This window comes from Scyliorhinus torazame, chromosome 15, assembly GCF_047496885.1.
Source record: "Scyliorhinus torazame isolate Kashiwa2021f chromosome 15, sScyTor2.1, whole genome shotgun sequence".
In the NCBI taxonomy this organism is placed as follows: domain Eukaryota; kingdom Metazoa; phylum Chordata; class Chondrichthyes; order Carcharhiniformes; family Scyliorhinidae; genus Scyliorhinus; species Scyliorhinus torazame.
The window spans coordinates 98,789,700-98,803,074 of record NC_092721.1 but is presented as its reverse complement, the minus strand read 5'-3'; the positions used below and the strand labels follow the sequence as shown (position 1 = coordinate 98,803,074).

At 47.0% G+C, this 13,375-nt stretch overlaps 1 protein-coding gene across 3 annotated transcripts in view; it reads right to left on the bottom strand.

Moving 5' to 3' along the window:
• grm5b (glutamate receptor, metabotropic 5b) overlaps positions 1–13,375 on the bottom strand; it is a 966,940-nt gene that overhangs the window by 606,561 nt on the left and 347,004 nt on the right. For all 3 annotated transcript variants that reach the window (XM_072476472.1, XM_072476471.1, XM_072476473.1), the window contains exon 3: positions 6,641–6,890. In XM_072476472.1, the coding sequence (XP_072332573.1) occupies positions 6,641–6,890 (250 nt within the window). The remainder of the gene's footprint in view (positions 1–6,640; positions 6,891–13,375) is intronic.

Below are 13,375 nucleotides of genomic sequence, written 5' to 3'. Positions count from 1 at the left end.
TCGTACAGGCCCCACCCTTATTACCCCCCTACTCTAACCTAAACTACCCCCCCCCCCCAATCTGCTGATGATTAATTTTCCGCAAGGAAATCGGCGAACGGTTGCCACCTCCGGGTGAACCCTAACAGTGAACCTCTTAAGGCGAACTTAATTTTCTCCATACAGAGAAAGCTAGCCATGTCCGATAGCCAGATCTCTGACTTCGGGGGCTTTGTGTCCCTCCATGCCAATAGTATCCGTCTCCAGGCTACCAGGGAAGCAAAGGCCAAAACATCTGCCTCTCTCTCCTTCTGCACTCCCAGATCTTCCGACACCCCAAAAATCGCCACCTCTGACCCAGTGCCACCTTGTTTTTAACACCTTGGACATGACGTCCGCAAACCCCTGCCAAAATCCCCGAAGCTTTGGACATGTCCAAAACATGTTCGCCGGTCCTCCTGTGCATGTTGTGCACCTGTCTTCCTCCCCAAAGAATCTGCTCATCCGGGCCACTGTCATGTGAGCCCGGTGCACAACCTTAAATTGTATCAGGCTGAGCCTGGCACATGTTGCGGACGCATTGACTCTACTCAACGCGTCTGTCCATAAACCATCCTCAATCTCACCTCCCAGCTCCTCCTCCCACTTATGCTTCAGCTCCTCGAACTGTGTCTCCTCCGACCCCATAAGCTCCTTATAAATGTCCGAGACGCTGCCCTCCCCTACGCACCCTCTGCAAATTACCCTGTCCTGAATCACCCTCAGCGGTACGAGTGGGAAGGTTGCTACCTGTTTACGAAGGAAGTCCCGCACCTGCAGATATTTCAATTTGTTTACCCTCGCCAGCCCAAACTTTTCCTCCAATGCCCTCCTACTCGGAAAGCTCCCCTCTATGAACATATCCCCCCATCCGCTCAATCCCCACTCTCCGCCATAACCGGAACCCCCATCCATACTCCTCGGGGCAAACCGGTGGTTATCACAAATTGGGGCCCAGACCGATGCTCCCACTGCTCCCACATGCCGCCTCCACTGGCCCCAAACTCTCAGGGCCGCCACCAACATGGGGCTGGTGGAGTACCGCGCCAGCGGGAGCGGCAGAGGCGCAGTTACCAATGCCCCAGACTGGTGCCCTTACAAGAAGCCGCCTCTATACGCACCCATGCCGCCCCTTTCCCCACCACCCACTTCCTGATCATGGCTATATTAGCCGCCCAGTAATAGTTGCTAAAATTTGGCAGCGCCAGCCCGCCCTCTCCCCGGCTCCGCTCGAGCATTACCTTCCTTACCCGCGGGGTCTTCCCCGCCCAGATGAAGCCCGTGATTTCTCTGTTGATCCGCTTAAAAAAGAGATACAAATGGGGAGACATTGAAATACAAATAGGAACCGCGGGAGGACCGTCATTTTCACCGTTTGTACCCTCCCGGCCAGCGACAACGGGAGCGCATCCCATCTCCGAAAATCATCCTTCATTTGGTCCACTAGCCGGGCCAGATTCAATTTATGCAGCCGGTCCACTCCTGCTCCACCGCCCTCCCTGTGGTCAGCAAGCTAAACTCCGCCTGCAGCCTCCGCCATTCCCTCAGGAGCCCTGCCTCTGGGGTCTCCGCATACCTCCTATCGATCTACAATATCTCCTTTACCAGTCGGTCCGTCTCTGCCCTGTCAACCTTCTCCCTATGAGCCCGGATCGAGATCAGCTCCCCCCTTACGACCACCTTCAGCGCTTCCCACTCCACCGCTGCCGAAGTTTCCCCCGTGTCATTGACCTGCAGGTAGCTCTGAATACATTTCCTCAGCCGCTCGCACACCCCTTCATCCGCCATCAGTCCCACATCCAACCTCCAGTGCGGGCGCTGGTTACTGTCTTTACTAACCTGCAGGTCAACCCAGTGCAGTGCATGGTCTGAGATTGTAGTCGCCGAACACCCTGTGTCCACTACCCGAGCCAGAAAGACCCTGCTCAAAATAAAGAAATCTATCGGGGAGCACACTTTATGCACGTGTGAGTAGAAGGAGAACTCCTTCGCCCTCGGCTGCCCAAACCTCCATGGATCCCCCATCAGCTCCATGAACCCTCTTAGTTCCTTGGCCATTGCTGGCACCCTGCCCGTTTTCGAGCTTGACTGGTCTAAGCCCGGGTCCATAACTGTGTTGAAGTCCCCTCCCACGACTAACCTGTGCGAGTCCAGGTCCGGTATCTTCCCCAGCATCCTCTTTATAAACTCGACATCGTCCCAATTTGGCGCATATACATTTACTAATATCACCTGCACCCTCTCCAGTTTCCCACTGACCATAATGTACCGACCTCCCACATCCTAGACTATTCTTCCCGCCTCAAACACCACCCGCTTATTGATCAGGATCGCGACCCCTCTAGTCTTTGAATCTAGTCCCGAATGAAACACCTGACTGACCCAGGCTTTCCCCAGTCTAACTTGGTCCATTACCTTAAGGTGCAGCTCCTGCAACATTACCACGTCCGCCTTCAATCCCCTAAGATGCGCGAACACACGTGCCCTTTTGACCGGCTGATTTAACCCTCGAACATTCCAGGTGATAGCCTAGTTGATGGGCTCATTCCCCCCCCCCCCCCCCCCCCCCCCCCCGTTGATCAGCCATCCCCTTTTTGTAGGCCTGCCACCAGCCCGTGATCCGCGCCTCCACTGGTCCAGCCCCAGGCAGCCCCCGACCCCCTCTCTGTCCCTCAGCCGAAGTCCCTCCCTCGTCAGCAGAACATTCACCCCCCCTACCCTCCCTAGCAACAACACCCTGTAACCCAATCCCTTTCCTAAACCAAACATATGCACCCCCCCACTGCGCTTCCGAGACCTAGCTCACCCAGCTAGCTTGGTGGCCCCCATCCCTGGCACCAGATAGTCTCCCACCTATTGTTCCCTCCCCCCTGCTCATGCAAACTCTCCCACCTATTGTTCCCTTCCCACCCTCCCCCCCGTTCATGCAAACAAACTCCAACATCAAACAATCCCCATACAATTGCCCAACCAAAAAACACCAAGATCAAAACTAACACACCTCCATCCCCCAACAGTGCAATGAAAACCTAAGCTCTACTGCTGGTTCCAAGCAAAACGAGAAACTTTTTACAAAAACAGAGAAACAAAACGGAGAAAACAGAAACATGAACGTTGCAGCCAAGTTCAAAAGTTCTCAGCCCTTTCTTTTTCGCAAAGTCCAAAACGTCTTCAGGCGACTCAAAGTAAAAGTGTTGATCCTCATGTGTGACCCAGAGACAGGCTGGGTATAATAGACCAAACTTCACCTTTTTCTTGAAAAGGATTGCCCTGATCTGATTGAAGCCTGCTCTCCTCCTGGCCACCTCCACACTCAGGTCTTGGTAAACCTGCAGGATGCTAATGTCCCACTTGCAGCTCCGTGTCTGCTTGGCTCACTGCAGAATACGCTCCTAATCCGAGAACCTGTGGAATCTCACCACAATAGCCCTCGGGGGGTCTCCCATTCGCGGCTTCTTCGCAGGTGCTCTATGAGCCCTATCCACCTCCAAGGGCCGGGAGAATGCTTCTCAAACATGCCTGCGACGTATGCCCCAACGTCCGTTCCTTCGGACCCCTCCGGGAGCCCAACAATCCTTAGGTTCTGCCGGCAGGACCTATTCTCTAGGTCCTCCACCTTCTCCAGGAGCTTCTTCTGCTGGTCCCTCAGCATCCCCACCTCCAGCTCCACCGCAGTCTGATACTCCTCCTGCTCAGCCAGCGCCTTCTCCACCTCCTGGATCACCCGATCTTGGGCGCCCAACCTGAGCTCCAACTGTTCAATCGACACTTTTATCGGGTCCAAGCAGTCCCGTTTCTGCGTAGCAAAGCCCTCCTGGATGACTTGCATCAGCTGCTCCATAGACTGCTGGGTCGGCAAGCCAGAGGTTCGCCCCTCCGCCATGCTGTTCCCTGTTGCAACTACAGCCCAAGTCTTCTTGTTTCTGCCCTTACGAACACTTCTAGTCCTTTTCTCCATGCACCGAAGTGGGAATTCAGTAGAGAATTGTCACTAACATCCGTTCTACAATCCAAGTCCGTTAGAAAATCGGGGGAAGAGGTCCAAAAGTGCGACCAGAGTGAGAGCCACCAAATGTGCGACTTACTCCTTCATCGCCGCCACCGGAAGTCCCAGAAAGAAAACATTATTAATAGTCAGAACATGTGTCTCTTCATGTTGCAGGGTGAAAAACAGTCAAATATTGCACCCAAAGCACTTTGACAAACTGCTCATTTAATATTGTTTTCTGGAAAAGAGGATGTATGCAAATTAGCTGAACATTTTATTATTATGAGGCTAGGTGACAGATTTTGAGCTATTTTTGTTATTGCTGCACAGTGTCAAGTTTGTCTTATAATGTCTTGTGAAGCAACTTGGGATGTTTTTACTGTAGACAAGGTGGGATAAAAAATGGAAGTTGCTGTTGCTATTATAACCAGATCTCTTGAAAAAGGTTGTGAGAATTATTTAGATCAAACCCTTGCTCACGAAACAGTATTTTCAACTACTGCTGTTAGCGCAGCTGACATGGTGACACAATTGGCAAGTTATTACATAACTGACTTCAAAAATGAAATATTATTTGTCTCCCTTTCCAAACATTATGGTGTGTGATTGGTAATCTGTTGTTGTGGCAGGCTGCCTGGCTGACCTTGAGGATTACCTGTCTAACACTATCCAGTGGAGCCAGTCATTGGTACCACTGATATCAACAGACATCTCCGCAAAGAGACATGTGGGGCGTCATTTTCCGACCCCCCACCGGGTCAGAGAATGGCCGTTGGCTGCCGTGAATCCCGCCCCCGCCCCCGCCGAAGTCTCCGGTACCGGAGATTGGGCGGGGGCGGGGATCGGGCCGCGCCGGTTGGCGGGACCCCCCCCGCTCAATTCTCCGGCCCGGATGGGCCGAAGTCCCGCCCAGAAATTGCCTGTCCCGCCGGCGTAAATCAAAGCTGGTATTTACCGGCGGGACCAGGCGGCGTGGGCGGGCTCCGGGGTCCTGGGGGAGGCGCGGGGCGATCTGACCCCGGGGGGTGCCCCCACGGTGGCCTGGCCCGCGATCGGGGTCCACCGATCCGCGGGCAGGCCTGTGCCGTGGGGGCACTCTTTCCCTTCCACCTCCGCAACGGCCTCCGCCATGGCGGAGGTGGAAGAGACTCTCCCCACTGCGCATGCGCGGGAAACTGTCAGCGGTCGCTGACGCTCCCGCGCATGCGCCGCATTTCCACGCCAGCTGGCGGGGCAACAAACGCCATTTCCGCTAGCTGGCGGGGCAACAAACGCCGAAATCCCTCCGGCGCCGGCCTAGCCCCTCAATGTTGGGGCTCGGCCCCCAAAGATGCGGAGCATTCCGCACATTTGGACCGGCGCGATGCCTGTCTGATTGGCGCCGTTTTTGGCGCCAGTCGGCGGACATCGCGCCGTTGGGGGAGAAATTCGCCCCTGGGCTTTGTTTCTGAAACATTCTCAGTGCTAGTCTGCTTTTCCACAGGAATAACATTTGACATAACATATAATCCTTATATAGTGCAATGTTTTGCATGTGTGAGCTATATCATTTTCATTGTTTGTATTTTGTTTCCTGTTGCTTAGGGTCAGTATAAAATAATTACCTACAATATAAGACCATTGCAATGAGTGAGAAATAATATTATCAGTAAGTAGCAATATTTATAGAGCTGCAGGCTCTAATACCATTTCAGCAGTTATATGGGCAGAGTGTCTTTGACCTGAGACATTAATTATTTCTCTCTCCACAGATGCTGCCTGGCCCGTTGCGTGTTTCCAGCAATTTCTGTTTTGATTTATCCTAATCTTCCATTTTCTATCAGTCAGCTATTTTCCTATCCATGATGTTAATCTGCATGTTAATCTGCATGCCGGAATTTTGGCAACCAGTCTCCTGAAAGACATTTCATCACACTTATTTGAAAATCCGAATGGACTACATCTACTGCATTTCCAGGAGGCCACCGATGAGCAGATGAAGAAATGAAACAATTCTCAACAATCTCTCCCGTGATTCAATAGTCTCTATCACACCACCTTCTCAAGGGTAGTTAGGGATGGGCAACAAATGCTGTCCCAGCCAACAATGCCCATATCCCTTGAACAAATGTTTTTAAAAATCTCTGCCTGGCAGCCCCAAATCCCAATCTCTTGCTCACCCCCAGCCCAATATTTAGCCCCTCCCGCACTCACCACCATCAACAGGGGGGCATAAATTCCCCACCTCTACATCCATTAATGACAGTTTCCAGTCTTGTATAATGGAAATCTCTTCACCCATTATCCATAGCAGCGGATAAACTCATCAATCCCTGCTCTCAAGGCACACAAGCATTCAATCCCCAAAATAAAGTGGGTTCTCTGTCACTTAATAAGCCTGGGTAAACATGTCTTCATCTCTCAAAACCCCTTTTTTCCACCTGCTGCATCCTCACATTTACTTACCAATATCCAATGTTTTAAGTAAATGGACTTGGTGCATTGAAGGCTATAAATTCATTGCTTTTTTCCAGGAATATAATTATCTTTGTCTTTTTTCCAGTCATTATTATTTTTCCAAACTTCTAAAGCCCCTGACTTGAGCCACACCAATATGTAAAGATAAATTGAATAAAGCCTGAGAATTTCACTTACCTGCCAATCAGCTGGAACTCTCCCATAGATCCAAGTCGCCTCATGGACATCAGCAGCCCTCTTATAGTCATGCCCTCACAAAAGCAAGCCACAACTCGGGCCTTTGGTAGTTGACTGCGCAGCTTCCTCAAAAGCTTATCATAGCTCTGCTCCCCAGCATTGCTGTAGATTTTGTAGGAGTGAGCAATGCAGATTCCCTCTTTAGCTGCCATCTCTTTAAAAGCTTCCATGCCACTTTCTCCATAATTACCTACAAGACAAGCATTGGATGTCACTGTGCATCGACAATTAATCATGGTTTTATAAATATAAAAAAGTTGCTGCTATCTTATTCAGAGGTTACGTGACTTCACTTATTGATCACCAGTAATGTATAACAAATTATTTACTTCTGAACATGTCAAAATTTCACTTCAAAAGCTGTATGGATTCACCCAGGTACATTTTTTGCAAAGTATTAGAAATAACAATACACATTGCAGCAAATTTTCGAAAACAAATATCATTCTTTGTGAAGTGACTTTACTTGTACTGACTGACAATTTCACTGACAGTTTTTTCACACAAATAAAATATTCTAATCTACTTTATTTGCACCACAAATTATCATATTTAATTCACCAATTACATTTATGATACTAGACAGAGAAGATGACACCGACTGCAAAGATAATGAATGTAAGTACATAAACATTAGTGAGGAATGCAGCTTCAAATCTAAAAGTTAGACAAGCTTGAAAATGCATCATGGTTACAGGGGTAGTACCTCACCTGTGACTCTGAAAACATACAAACCTCAAATTTCCACAGGGGTTTTCCAGAGATACTGCCTTATTCTCAGCAGAAGGTCAGTGGAACCTCCAGAGTAACAGTGAGAATTGCCATTTTATATCATTCAACTCAGTGTTATTGTGATCTCACCTCCAAAGAACGACTCACTCCATGAAAATTCAAAGTGATCGAGGAGATTGGAGAAAATGTTCAAAATCATGAGGGGTCTACGCATGGTGTAGGTAGAGAAAAGTTATTGCCATTGACAGCAGGATTGAGAACCAGGTTTAGGGTGATTGACATAAGAACTATAAGGCGACAGAAAGAAAGATCTTTTTGCTTGGCAAGTGGTTACTATGACGATAGGAATAAACTGTGTGAAAAGGAGATGGAGGCAGATTCAAAAGGAAATTTGATAAGTAATTGAAGGGGGAAAAAGTGAAGAAAAAAATTACTTGGCCAAGGGTAGGCAGTGAGGGAGTGCAACTAGATAAAGTGCTTTTGCAGAGGGCTGGCAGGGGCCTTGCAGGTCAAATCACCTCTTCTGCACAGTAACTTTAAAATTCTATGACTACTGGAATCACCCAATATTTTCACGGTGATCTTAAAATGATACATTTGCTGAAAATCAAACTTGAGCAAAAGTTAATATTAGTTTTTAAATGGTGGAGCTTACAGTACCAGATATAGTTCAACTGAAATGACAGTAGTTTTAAAGTAATGATATATGAAGAAGATGATGACTCGAGTGGTAAGTGTATTGACTGTTAAAACACTGTCCCCTTGACATTGATTCCAATTTCTCTTCAACCACTGTTTCAGGCTGAACAAAACTGTTCTTTGCATTCATTCTACCTTGAGCTGAGATTCACATCTCATAATCTCTCCAATATAAAGACAACTTACTTCCGCCTTTGTTACATTGCTTGCCTCAAATGCTGAAATTTCATGGTATCGTTTTCATTTCCAGACTCTGCTGTTTCAAAGCTTTTCTTGCTCACTTCCCAACTTCTACTTTCCATAAAGTACAAAATATTTTAAAAAGCTATGCAAGAATCCTCTTCTATATTTGCTCCAGTTGTCCCATTCGTCCCATCGTTGCTGACTTCTATTAACTTCCCCTCTCCAATGCCTTAAATTTGAAGTCCTTGGCGGGAATTCTCCAGTCGTCGGGATTCTCTTTTCCTGTTGGAAGGGCAACCCCGCCTGCAGATTCCCCGGCAGTGTGAGTTGGTTTCACTGGGAAAGCCCATTCACAAATGGCAGGAAGAGAGAATCCCGCCAACAGTGAACGGCGCCCATCAAGAAACACGCATCTGGGGTACTGGAGAATCCCGGCTCTTATATTCACTTTTAAATGATCTGGGACTGAGTTCTCTGGTCCCCAGCTGTGTGTTTCTTGGCGACGGGCCATTTGCTGGCAGCGAGGTTCTCTATTCCCGCCGCTTGTGAATGAGATTTCCCATTGAAGCCACCCAGCCTGCCTGGGTTCCCACAGGCAGGGGTACACTGCTGGCAGGAAAAGAGAATCCCTCTGGCCGAAGAATTCTGCCCTGATAACTTAACGTGCCCCTTTCACTGCTACAACTTACATCCCAACATTCTCCTGTTGAATATTTTGCTCTTCCATCTCTGTGCAGTTTATGCATCTGTAATCTTGCTTTCATGTTGTGTCCAAACCTTCAGCCATATGTGTACTGTAATGTTCTTTGATTGGGCTGATGTGAACAAAGAACATTAGATTTTGTTTTATAAACAAAGCTATTTAATGTTAACACGACACGAACGAATAACTAAAATGTCTCAGATGAATACAGTTAGAAATAATGTCTGACACTCACTTACACTGAGATACAACAGAGCTTTCTAATATGTGACTGCTATCAACTCTCTACAAACACCTTCTGAAGGAACAGGTGGTGTATCTGGGTCCTAGGATTCCATACTCACCCCGCCTGCTGGTCAGATGTTAGAACTACAGCAGTAAAACATATAATTTATAATACACATGCAGATTATAGATCATAGAATTTACAGTAACGATGAACTACCCATATTATATACAGATGATTGTCTACCTATCATCACAAGTACCATTCTCTGGAGCTCCATCCCTAAAACACTCTGCCGATCCACCTCTTCCCCTTCGATTAAACCAATCTTAAAATTGATCACTTTGGCTAAGCTTTTAGTTTCCTCCCTTGGTATTTGTTTTGCATAACCCATTTGTGATCTTTTTTGTACATTAGAACATAGAACATAGAAAAATACAGCACAGAACAGGCCCTTCGGCCCACGATGTTGTGCCGAACTTTTGTCCTCGACTAAGAACAAATTAATCTACACCCCATCATTCTACCATAATCCATGTACCTATCCAATAGCCACTTGAAGGTCCCTAATGTTTCCGACTCAACTACTTCCACAGGCAGTGCAGTCCATGCCCCACTACCCTCTGGGTAAAGAACCTACCTCTGACATCCCCCCTATATCTTCCACCATTCACCTTAAATTTATGTCCCCTTGCAATGGTTTGTTCCAACCGGGGAAAATGTCTCTGACTGTCTACTCTATGTATTCCCCTGATCATTTATAAACCTCTATCAAGTCACCCCTCATCCTTCTCCGTTCTAATGAGAAAAGGCCTAGCACCCTTAACCTTTCCTTGTAAAGGTTTAAAGTCATTAAACACATGATTGCTGATAGAAAATATTTACCCACTGTTGTATCAAATATCATTTTTACTTTTTGAAAAAAAAATTAAACAAACACTGGTTTATACATGAAGCCCTCGTTAGAAATTTCCCACGGATTGAGTAAATAATTAAAATCCAAAAAACATTTCACTTCCTGTCCGAACTGTACTTGATTTGCTTTCAGTCTGTTCAGTAGTCACTTTTAATTATTTTTCTATCTTCAATATGGTTTGCAAAATATATTTGAAATTAAATGAATGAAAATCACTTATTGTCACAAGTAGGATTCAAATGAAGTTACTGTGACAAGCCCCTAGTCGCCACACTCTGGCGCCTGTTCGGGGAGGCTAGTACGGGAATTGAACCATGCTGCTGGCCTGCCTTGGTCTGCTTTCAAAGCCAGCGATTTAGCCCTGTGCTAAACCAGCCCCTAGAATATTTCCCATATTCTTCAAGAATGAGTACACGTCAAAAAGTATTTCATTGGCAGGAAAGAGTTTTGAGATATTTGGTGGCGGTGACAAGTGCTTTCTAAATGCAAACTTTCTTTTTATTGTTGCGCCAGGTATCCTTGGTTAGCAAATAATGAAGTACAGAAAAAGCTTCCAACACAGACATTCTGAAGGACGGATCTAAAACGGCACATTTACTATTCATAGTACTTATCAACGTAACAACTCCTTTCCATTTCATGAAATTTCAGTTGTTTAACATTTAACAGAGTGACTACGCCGTGAGCACGCATTCTCTATTACTCTTTCAAAATTCCTAACATTGTATCGTTTATTTACTTTGAAGAGTGACTTGACTGGAAAAGCTGGAGGAATATTAACACAAAGCTGTCCAACAAGATGGTCACAGTCTATTCTCCTTTGCTTTTCTGCAGTCACTGAAATTTTAGCTCCACACATCATTTGAAGATGACACATCCCTGTCCATCACACTTTAGTGGTTACATTTCAACATGCCAAAAGATTTATCAAAAGAAAAAAGTAATTTATGTGTCTTCTGAAATGGTGCTGAGAATTTATAACCCGGCTATCTTCAGACTTGCCTTGCAACAGCAATTAGATTCTCTGGCCATAAATGTGCAGAGCTTGTTAGACACATCCACAGCTCAGACAGAATCATGCATTGTTCATTTCATGGCAGACTGCTTCTCTTGTTATAAACCAACATGTCATCCAATGTATCAGGAACAATTCCACATGACCTATCCTTACAATACAAAACACACTCACTTGAGCGTTGATTGGCAGTGGGCAGGAATTCTGTCTGCCCTTGGGAGGAAGCCCCGCCCGTGAGTTGTCGTCCAGTCAGATTGCCTTTGCGACCCGCCAGGCACAGCTCTGCTGTGGCCAGAAGCGGTACTGCAGCACGCTGCCTGGGACGAAGTCCCGGGATATTTGAAAAGGTATGTCCAGGGGGAAGGAGGGTAGGGGACGCCCAGCCGGGAGGGAGAAGGGCGGGAACAATCGCAGCATCAGGAGGTAGGCTGGGGGAGGGGGAGGTAGAACATAGAACATAGAACAATACAGCGCAGTACAGGCCCTTCGGCCCACGATGTTGCACCGAAACAAAAGCCACCTAACCTACACTATGCCATTATCATCCATATGTTTATCCAATACATTTTTAAATGCCCTCAATGTTGGCGAGTTCACTACTGTAGCAGGTAGTGCATTCCACGGCCTCACTACTCTTTGCGTAAAGAACCTACCTCTGACCTCTGTCCTATATCTATTACCCCTCAGTTTAAAGTTATGTCCCCTCGTGCCAGCCATTTCCATCCGCGGGAGAAGGCTCTCACTGTCCACCCTATCCAACCCCCTGATCATTTTGTATGCCTCTATTAAGTCTCCTCTCAACCTTCTTCTCTCCAACGAAAACAACCTCAAGTCCATCAGCCTTTCCTCATAAGATTTTCCCTCCATACCAGGCAACATCCTGGTAAATATCCTCTGCACCTGCTCCAAAGCCTCCACGTCCTTTCTATAATACGGTGACCAGAACTGTACGCAATACTCCAAATGCGGCCGAACCAGAGTTCTGTACAGCTGCAACACGACCTCCTGACTCCGGAACGCAATCCCTCTACCAATAAAGGCCAACACTCCATAGGCCTTCTTCACAGCCCAATCAACCTGGGTGGCAACTTTCAGGGATCTATGTACATGGACACCTAGATCCCTCTGCTCATCCACACGTTCAAGAACTTTACCATTAGCCAAATATTCCGCATTCCTGTTATTCCTTCCAAAGTGAATCACCTCACACTTCTCTACATTAAACTCCATTTGCCACCTCTCAGCCCAGCTCTGCAGCTTATCTATATCCCTCTGTAACCTGCTACATCCTTCCACACTATCGACAACACCACCGACTTTAGTATCGTCTGCAAATTTACTCACCCACCCTTCTGCACCTTCCTCTAGGTCATTGATAAAAATGACAAACAGCAACGGCCCCAGAACAGATCCTTGTGGTACTCCACTTGTGACTGAACTCCATTCTGAACATTTCCCATCAACCACCACCCTCTGTCTTCTTTCAGCTAGCCAATTTCTGATCCACATCTCTAAATCACCCTTAATCCCCAGCCTCCGTATTTTCTGCAATAGCCTACCGTGGGGAACCTTATCAAACGCTTTGCTGAAATCCATATACACCACATCAACTGCTCTACCCTCATCTACCTGTTCAGTCACCTTCTCAAAGAACTCAATAAGGTTTGTGAGGCATGACCTACCCTTCACAAAGCCATGCTGACTATCCCTGATCATATTATTCCTATCTAGATGATTATAAATCTTGTCTCTTATAATCCCCTCCAAGACTTTACCCACTACAGACGTGAGGCTCACCGGTCTATAGTTGCCGGGGTTGTCTCTGCTCCCCTTTTTGAACAAAGGGACCACATTTGCTATCCTCCAGTCCTCTGGCACTATTCCTGTAGCCAATGATGACATAAAAATCAAAGCCAAAGGTCCAGCAATCTCTTCCCTGGCCTCCCAGAGAATCCTAGGATAAATCCCATCAGGTCCCGGGGACTTATCTATTTTCAGCCTGTCCAGAATTGCCAACACCTCTTCTCTACATACCTCAATGCCATCTATTCTATTAGCCTGGGGCTCAGCATTCTCCTCCACAACATTATCTTTTTCCTGAGTGAATACTGAAGAAAAATATTCATTTAGTATCTCGCCTATCTCTTCAGACTCCACACACAATTTCCCACCCCTGTCCTTGACTGGTCCTACTCTTTCCC